The sequence below is a fragment of the Onychostoma macrolepis genome, chromosome 14, assembly GCF_012432095.1.
Source record: "Onychostoma macrolepis isolate SWU-2019 chromosome 14, ASM1243209v1, whole genome shotgun sequence".
Taxonomy (NCBI): domain Eukaryota; kingdom Metazoa; phylum Chordata; class Actinopteri; order Cypriniformes; family Cyprinidae; genus Onychostoma; species Onychostoma macrolepis.
In genome coordinates this window covers 19,086,870-19,096,873 of record NC_081168.1, presented here as the reverse complement: position 1 = coordinate 19,096,873, position 10,004 = coordinate 19,086,870, and the positions used below count along the sequence as shown (strand labels likewise).

Here is a 10,004-nt window from a genome sequence, read left to right as displayed (position 1 = left end):
AGTGGTCTCAGGTGTCCTTGAAGAGACATGCACAGACAGGAAATACTACAGCTTTTCTTAAAGGCATATTTACCCCCAAAAATGCTGATTTTGTTATCATTTACTCACTGTCATGTTATTTTGAAGCTAACCATCTAACGTAAGAGCAGGCGCTGCCATCTGTAACTTGAATGTGCAAGGCTTCCGATGTCTTCCACATCCAGTTATTTTACCTGTACAAAAACAAATTGTTATGCTGCATGATATTGCAAACTTGTATTTCTTATTATATTACTTTAATGTATTGTCATAATTACAAACATACTGATACGTAGAACAAACAGTTCTAGTTCTACCATAGCAATTAATGAATTGGAAGTCTCTCATATTAACTGAAAAAAACTCACTTCCACGTTGCAAAACAAAGTGGATATCCTTTTATATTTTTTTGAAAGTAATTTTTACACTTTTCCATACAATATCAGTTAGTGGCCACGTCTGTCAGGATCCAAAATGGATAAAAATACAGTAAAATTATTTTATTGAAAAGTTGTCCATACAAATGTGCATTATATTGCAAGTCTTTTGAAAAGTATGATAGTTTTGTATGATAAACAAATGAAAAGTCATCATTGACTTCAAATATCAATATCATTATGTTTATAATTATCACAATATTTGAATAACAACTTAAATTTTAATATGTTCCTTTCATAAATATATCATATGTTTTCATAATACTTGAAATATAGTGCATGAGTCACTTACATTATATTATAGGTTAATATAGTTAACTAAAAGTCAAATTTAAACCATTAAAAAGTCATTATTGAAATAAAATAAAAATGAACTGAAATATGCAATAAAATAAAATATAAACACCTTTTTTTTTAGCTTGTTTTTCATTTCAGTTGATGTAATAAAATTAATACAAACTGTCTCTCTTTGTATATATATATATATATATATATATATATATATATATATAGACAGTGGGGGGGGGGGATTATTTTATCCCCTGCTGATTTTGTACATTTGCCCACTGACAAAGAAATGATCAGTCTATAATTTTAATGGTAGGTTTATTTGAACAGTGAGAGACAGAATAACAACAAAAAAATCCAGAAAAAAACGCATTTCAAAAAAAGTTATAAATTGATTTGCATTTTAGTCAAATAAGTATTTGACCCCTTCGCAAAACATGACTTAGTACTTGGTGGCAAAACCCTTGTTGGCAATCACAGAGGTCAGACGTTTCTTGTAGTTGGCCACCAGGTTTGCACACATCTCAGGAGGGATTTTGTCCCACTCCTCTTTGCAGATCCTCTGCAAGTCATTAAGGTTTCGAGGCTGACGTTTGGCAACTCGAACCTTCAGCTCCCTCCACAGATTTTCTATGGGATTAAGTTGAGACTGGCTAGGCCACTCCAGGACCTTAATGTGCTTCTTCTTGAGCCACTCCTTTGTTTTCTTGGTGACTATGGTCCCAGCTGCCTTGAGATCATTGACAAGATCCTCCCGTGTAGTTCTGGGCTGATTCCTCACCGTTCTCATGATCATTGAAACTCAGCGAGGTGAGATCTTGCATGGAGCCCCAGTCCGAGGGAGATAGACAGTCATTTTGTGTTTCTTCCATTTGCGAATAATCGCACCAACTGTTGTCACCTTCTCACCAAGCTGCTTGGCGATGGTCTTGTAGCCCATTCCAGCCTGACGTCCTTGGACAGCTCTTTGGTCTTGGCCATGGTGGAGAGTTTGGAATCTAATTGATGGATTGCTTCTGTGGACAGATGTCTTTTATACAGGTAACAAACTGAGATTAGGAGCACTCCCTTTAAGAGATTGCTCTTAATCTCAGCTCCTTACCTGTATAAAAGACACCTGGGAGCCAGAAATCTTGCTGATTGATAGTGGATCAGATACTTATTTCACTCATTAAAATGCAAATCAATTTATAACTTTTTTTAAATGCATTTTCCTGATTTTTTTTTGTTGTTATTCTGTCTCTCACTGTTCAAATAAACCTACCATTAAAATTATAGATTGGTCATTTCTTTGTCAGTGGGCAAATGTACAAAATCAGCAGGGGATCAAATATTTTTTTCCCCACTGTACATATATATATATATATATTTCACAAACTCTACAAAAACCAGAAACAACAAAATTACTGCAACTCTAACTAAATTTAAGATTTTTCAATTAAAACTGAAATTTTAAAATAAAAACTATAACAGTATCTTGATACTAAAACAACACTGATATATACTACATTTATTTTGTATTTTGTCCTTTTTATAGCTTGACAGACATGGCCACTATGCCTTTGAATAGGAAACAGCTTTATGAAGTGTAAAAATCTGCCACATAAAAATAAAAAATAAAAAAAAACAGCATGCAATAAAGAGGGTGAGTAAATAATAAAATAATAACACAATCATTTTTAGCAGCACTGTTTCTCAGTGCTATACAGAGGAATGGAAAGTCAGAACGACGAGACTTTAATTAAAGCACCACCATTGATCTTAAAGCAGACTGCTGATGCTGTTGGCAATGTGCAGCTCTCACTCTAATTATACTGTAAAAGAGTCTGTCCCACTCGACTGTCTCCCTCTTTTTTTATTAATGCATCTCCGCATCTCTGTCTTTCCTTTCCCTCCATATCTCTCACCCCCTTGCTCCCTCTGACTGACAGATAGCTGCTCTCCCTGTTGATCTTTAAAAGATGCCAACTGGAATTTGTCATCGTCCTGGTCCTCTCTCTCCCCTGACAGAAAATCATTGATTTTTGTCGCCCTGTTGGAATAATGATAAGGATTGTTGTCAGGGGAGAGGAACGGCATGCAGGTTTTGGGCTTAGATGCTTCAGATACGTTCAGTGAGGTGGAAAGGTTTGAAAATCACATGAAAACAGGTGCAATGCAATATGCCTGATTACAGCTCGTCCAGACATGCTGCACACATGCATTCTAATGGAAACTAATGGGTCATTAAGTGGAAAATGGCATGTGATGATGGACTATATTTATGAAATTGTCTGAAAGGACCAATTTTATCCGCAAATTGGCTTTTGGAATTAAATGCCTGATGCATTTAGGATCCTTGGCACATGTATCATGCCTATGTTTTGATTTTGAATTTCAAAGCAGATTTGTTTTAGACTGGCTTCAGGTAGATTACAGTGGAAAATATGCTTAAAGACAGAATGAGAGGAGCAGGGGAAAGTCCCTGCAGAGTTTTATATTAAAATCAGCATGTAAATCAAATCTATCCAAAATGAACAAGCCAGAGGCTAGACTCTAATCGAATTAATCATCGTCTGGTCTGCACACTTAAGGAGTATGAGACCCTAAAGGGATCTGACTAGAAATCCAGTGTGACATATTTGCAAATGCTCTGTGCAAGTATCACTTATCCAAATCAAGAGGCTTGTTTTCACATTTCAGAACAAACTAGATTTGCATTTCCTCAAGGAAATATCAGTGACTGAAGAATAGTGTTAAAAGTAACTGTTCAAAGAAAGAAAGCAAGGGAGAGAGCGAGAATAATAGTAAAATGCATATATATGCTTTCAATATCAATGGATTTCTATTTTCTTTAACATCAAAATTTTAACTTTAAATGTAGTGTATTAGATTCTGTAACTGCTCACCTTTACTTTTACATTCTGTTCTGTTTTTAACATCTTTTCCCCATCCCTGGCTCATTTAAAATTTTCCTGCTGTGTGATACACAATTCATTAAACTACAAATATTCCATGCAGTTTCTCGATTAAATGAGGCATTAAACTTGCATAATAACTGTAAAAGAATCAGAAAAACGCTGTTTAAAACAGTTTTAGATGGAGTATAGCTTGCCACACCACAGAATATATCAAACCTGTGTGCGAATCATTATTCCAAGACTCTCAGGGGGTCGATTCGACGTTTGAGGAAATTTCTGTTGTTTAAGAAAATTTTGTAGTCATTTTAAAGAGAGACAGAAACTGCTCCGGTTCATCTCGCGTTGCGCGACGTAGACGTTTATATAGACGTTTTAAACAAAACGATGTTTAAATGAGACTAATTTATATATTTAAGTTGTTAAAAAAATAAAAAACGTTTTTGTTAACTATTTTACACGTAAATCTATAATAAAATTATAAATATTGATACGACTTACGTTTGTCAATGTTCCAACGAAAACGCTTTTGCGCATGCGCCGTTTGTTCACGCGCGTCAGTCAAGACATCTTGCAGTTGTTAATAAAACGTTGTTTGTAAAAACTGTTAAAACGTACATATTTTGTGTAAAATAATATATATTAAAATACCCCAAGCTTGTTTTGATTTTTCCTCACTCACCCCCAAAATCCGCGCTCTGCAATCAACCAACGAATATTTCGAGCTGAATTAAGTGAATAAAACACACAAGGGGAACGTAATTGATGGTACATTTCCATTTCAGTGGCTGTAAAAATGCAACCATATTTGACATATGACATTTGCGTAAAATAGCAGTCATCATGTTTACGTCATTTATTCGCTGTCATTCGTATTGGCACGTGCTGTGGTTTCAGCGCTGGACAGCGCCTGTGTGAATGGGAGGAGCTCAGGCAGAACTTCTAGAACCCTATGAAACTACGAAACAGACTGGTGTCCTCAGCAGCAAACCAAGATCTCGAGAGAGAGAGAGAGAGAGAGAGAGAGAGAGAGAGAGAGAGAGACGGATCGAGAGCTTGACGCATAACCCCGCCTCCTCAGCTCAGAAGATGGAAATCCTGCCCTAATTTACCACATTCAGCGCACTTCGTTTACCAGGGTACTAGGGTTCCTTACGCCTCTACGCATTCGCTCTCCATTCAGCCTTTCAAGACAGGGGATCTTCTAAAGGGATTCGCTAGTGCACCTGTTTAAGAAGTGCTTCTCAAGTATGAATTGCTGAGGGATTTTTCTTGCCAGTCGAGCTCCAGCTGTATCACCCCGGGCGCCAGATCATCCGTCACGTTCATGAGAGAGGCGACAGACACCGCGATGGATCCGCAAACCGCCTGCTGATGTTCAGGGTCCACGATGGATTCCTGCGTGTCTACTTCAACAATCCCATATAACGGAATCATAAATGGAGGAGGAGAGTGACAGCCGCAAAATTGACAACAGCTTCCTTCGGGACCACAACTATGCAACCGAAGGTATTTGGAAAATCGAAGTGAATTCAATTCTCACTTATATTAATGACGGTGGGGGTGGGGGGCTGCTCTTCAGGACCCCTCCTGTTTGTGAATGTGCATTGGGCGTTAGTGCTTGTTGGTGCATTGAGGATTCTCAGACTTGGTGATCTGAAGTCTCACATTCATGCAGTGTGCATTGGGTCACTGGCATTATGTGAGGTGCATTGTGCTTTAGATCACATGATTTTGCAAGACACCTTGATAAAAGATGATTGTCATGTTTTTATAGGCTTAGAACTATATATAGATCTTGCATTAGCCTGAGCTCAGGTTTTAGGTGTTACTATGGGGCAGTGGCCATTGAGGTATGACGTGTACAATGAGTCAGGTATGACTGGCATAACAGAAAGCAGACATTTTTTTTGAGTGATTATTAAAATGAAATTCAAAACACTACAGTTCAATGTCAGCATTAAGATAATAATAAAAAAAAAACATTTAATATAAGATAAATAATCCTAAATCATAAATAATATGGCTAAAAATGCCATACACTAGAAAATATGATCAATAAGTCATGTTAACATTGTTTTTCCATTACTTTAACTCACCAAAATAATTAATAACCAATATAACAAAATAACCAATTTCATTTTTTTCTGTTATACAAGATTCAACACAGTTTTAAAATCAATTTCATATTGAAATTACATCCAATTTGATTATATTTAAGACAGTCACTTTACTGAAGGTTTAAAGCTGAAGTAGGTGATTTGTTTTTAACAATGTATAACCAGGTTTACATGTGATGTTGCTTTTATGCAAGCAAATATAATACTGTATTCATAATTCTAATCTTGGCACTGTTTAGATTCTGTCAGTTCACAGTTTTTGAAGAAGGTAATCATCAATTATTGTTAGGTTCCCAACTAATAATGCAAACCTGTATAATAGCAATGAGACAGGGAGGTTGTGGTTTGAAAAGTGAGGGTGTGTCTGAGAAGAGCTTTATAATATATAATATAATCTACATAACACTGTAAAATCATTGAAAGCAGCAACAGAGGGAGTTCAGCGAACCGAAACTTAAAGAAGGCAGCTTTCACAGCACACTGGAAGTCAGAAGTTTCCATAAAGGAGTTTGTATGCAAATTTTCCAAACACATGTTTAAAATGCAGGTGCAGTTACCCATGGTAAAGCCTGGCGCATTTTATGCAAATACACTCCAGGGCAGGATCTCCTGTCATGTTTGGAAAGTAGATCAGTGGAAAAGCAAGCTCTGGGTGTGGCAGCGGTGGGCATCTTTCTGGGTGGTGATTAATGGCTGTGGGAGGATTTGCAAAACAGATCTAATGAGCAGAATCAATCTGTAGCCGTTGGACTCAAATGCCCCTGGTCTCCTTGGTTTATGACCTGTCTTATGCCCACCCCGGCTTCACTGTAAATCACACAGTAGCAGTGAAGCATTTGCTCTCTCTCTCACACACACATACACACCATAAGCCGCAGAGCATCTTTCACTGGCAAATTTGGCCCTCGATGTCTCTCTGCTAAGCATATTTATGATGCACATATAGTGTGGCTGACTGCATTCCACTTGCATTCAAATTGGTACCTGCAATCATAAGCAATTTGGCATTCGTCTCACACAATATGTATGAATTAGGTTTTAAAATGCTGTCTCAAAGCATGCATTGCAGACATTACCAGGCAATGAAGATCTGTTCTCTTATATAGTGACATGTGGCTTCAGTGTTTTCAGTACTGTTCTCAGATGTGTTGCTGCTGTTTGAGGAAAGAGCTATTTGATGAATCTGATATCTGTTCCAATTATCAAACTCACAGTTGTTGCTTTAGACCTGCATGACTATGGGTACAAGCCAGGATATAACCAAATATTCAAGAGTGGGAGGGGCCATTGAAAAACTCACATAGATCAAGCGTTATTCTGAGTAAATGAAAGGACTCTTCCTCCATCATATTCTGTCATATTCCTCCATATTGGTCATATTACAATTATGTGAGTGTTATTTAAACACCTATTCATTTATATAAGATTCGGGGAGATTTTAGATTCTGACACAAAAGTCAAGCATATTTTTGGACTCTTCATCATTGCATACTTTTTGCAAATTGTTCTTCTGCTTTTCTATTAAGCATGAATGAAATGTTATCTGATCAAGTTACTGACCACAATTACAAAAATGCATGAGCGAACATCTCCAGTATTTTCAGAAAAGAATGTGCATATGCTTATGATATATATGCAGAATTTAAATGTAAAATAAGTGCATGTAATGTTGGCTGTTGTGATTTTTACACTTCTGGGTTCAAGTATTTCTCCTTTTATCACTGCACAGCCTTTAAAAGTTTTAAATTGCCAAAATGATGCACACATTTAAGTGTTACAGTCCAGGTTGCTCTAGTCTAGACTGAATGAATGTGTGTCGTTCACCCCGCCCCCTCACCGCATACCCATACTGCCTTGCTCACGTGATGCAGTAGATGATGGTGGTATTTCCCCACTGCAGACATCCTCAGAGGCGTAATTGAGGTCCAGGGTTACTCTCGCTCTGTGTTCCTCTCCCGCAGGCTGTGGAGGCTGATAGACAGAGTTTAATAACACAGCACTATAACCCTTGTGTGCTTCGTCTATAGACACACATAGAAAATAGGCATCGGAGTTTAGAGTAGTTGGAATTCTCCATTGGGAGCACTTACACCAGAGACTAATGTGTGTTGATTCGCGTTCCAGGCATGGTTTGATTTTGATTATCGAGTGCACTCTTTTCTGAAACAACCAATGCTATCTGCCCTGTGACCCGACAACGTGACCTCTTCTTTTTCCCAATTTGTCTAATTTACTAAAGTGCCATGGCTGTCGTAATTGGATTTCGCAGGGGTAACTTTGTAGTCCCAGTAGTGGTTTGTTGGGTCCCAAACCTAATAAAGCCCTGACAGATAGGTGATAGAGGGGTGTTTCAGAAACACCCAATATTGGCATCCCTTTTCTTAAGCTAAAGAGAAATATCAAATTATGCCATGAGGGTTCATAAAGACCTTTTAGGTATGGAGTTAATATTTCAGGAATGCAATAAAAACGCTGTTGATTCATGCATAGCTGACCTGGATATTAGTTTTTTAATAGCTTCTTGTATATTACGTCTTTTCAAATTATATCCATGGGAGTCGTGTTCGCTCACACTTGGGGAACATTGACGCAATTCTCCCGCATTTCATTTGCACAGGGAATCCCGGCATTGTGCTGAAACACAAGTTATGCGGTGATAGACGTCTTCTCTTGTGGAATAAAACTCAGTGAAATAAATGAAATTTAGTTTCATTAGCATAACACAGATGCTTTCGGGTTGACAGCACTAATAGCTGGAGGATGGATGCGACCATGCTGAGACAGAGAAAGAGATTCGGTTTTTGTCTTCATTTGTGTTGCATGGGTGTAATTGACCAGAACGCTCCCCCTGCATGCTTACACATCAGTCCATTCCACCACCCACGCTACGCAACACACTAATGAATGAGAAAACGCCCTGAAACACTGACAAGATCATCAATCGCTGCAAGCTAGAAAAGTAGCTGAGCTCTAAAACTCATAGGGAGAGAGAAGATAAAATATTGCCTGGCAGAGAAAAAGCTTTGCGGTACTCCAATCTGCACTGCAGGGCCCGAAGCCAGCAGAACTTAGCCTGGATAGACAATAATGGCCTCACGGTATTGCGCAGGCAGCTGGCCCAGGCTCAGTTATATTACTGCTTATGTAGGCACTAGTGCACTAAAAGGAGGAGATTGCAGCATCAAGATTTAAGGTTACCTCATTCTATGCCAATCTTATCTCAGTCTAATATAGTCTAACCTCACCACAGTCTTACCTCATTCTTACCTCACCGCATTTTAATACAAGATTACCTCAGTGTTGAGGGTACATCAAATAACGTGCATTGTTCACAGCAGACACTTTGAAGTCGCACACTGATTGTTTTGAAAAATATTGTTTAAGGGATTGGATTTGTTGGAGAAGCACCGCTTTGAAGGCTGTAGTGGTGATGCTTGACCAGGGGTACATGTACTTTAAAGGGATAGTTCACCCGAAAATGAAAATTCTGTCATTAATTACTCACCTTCATATCGTTCCAAACTCTTAAGACATTTGTTCATCTTCGGAACGCAAATTAAGATATTTGGGATGAAATCCAAGAGCTCTCGTCTAAGACCCTGCATAGACAGCAATATGTAGCAAGGAAATCGGCAAAATAGTCTGTGGAAACATTGGTGAAATACTCTCCACAATGGTGCTGCCCCGCTGCAGACGGGATGAGGAGGAGAAGAATTGTTGAATAAAATCATTATTTTTGTTTTCTTTGTGCACAAAAAGTATTCTCGTAGCTTCGTAAAATTACGGTTGAACCCCTGATGTCACATGGACTATTTTACCGATGTCCTTGCTACGTTTCTGGGCCTGGGAACATTTCAGTTGTGTTGCTGTCTATGCAGGGTCTGAGAGCTCTCAGATTTCATCAAAAATATATTAATATGTGTTTCGAAGATGAACGAAGGTCTTATAGGTTTGGAATGACATGAGGGTGAGTAAATTAATCACAGAATTGTCATTTTTGGGTGAAATAACCCTTTAAGGGTACTTGGATAAACAGAAGGAAGGTTCTTTATTGGTTCCATGGAACCTTTCCATTGAACAAAAGGCTCTTTATAGTGGAAAAAGGTTCTTTAGATTATTAAAACTGTTCTTTACACTAAGAAAAAAAAAATATTCTTTTAAGAATTGATAACTGAAAGACTCTTTATTGAACCTAAAAATGGTTCCTCTATGGCAGTGATTTTCATTCCTGTTCCTCGGGACCC

General features: G+C 37.9%; 1 protein-coding gene across 1 annotated transcript in view; it reads left to right on the top strand.

Moving 5' to 3' along the window:
• Positions 1 to 4,429: 4,429 nt before the first annotated feature.
• Positions 4,430 to 10,004, top strand: part of ppp2r2ba (protein phosphatase 2, regulatory subunit B, beta a) — a 28,747-nt gene continuing 23,172 nt past the window's right edge. The window contains 1 exon segment of the mRNA XM_058797761.1: positions 4,430 to 5,149. Within this exon segment, the coding sequence (XP_058653744.1) occupies positions 5,080 to 5,149 (70 nt within the window). The 5' untranslated portion in view covers positions 4,430 to 5,079.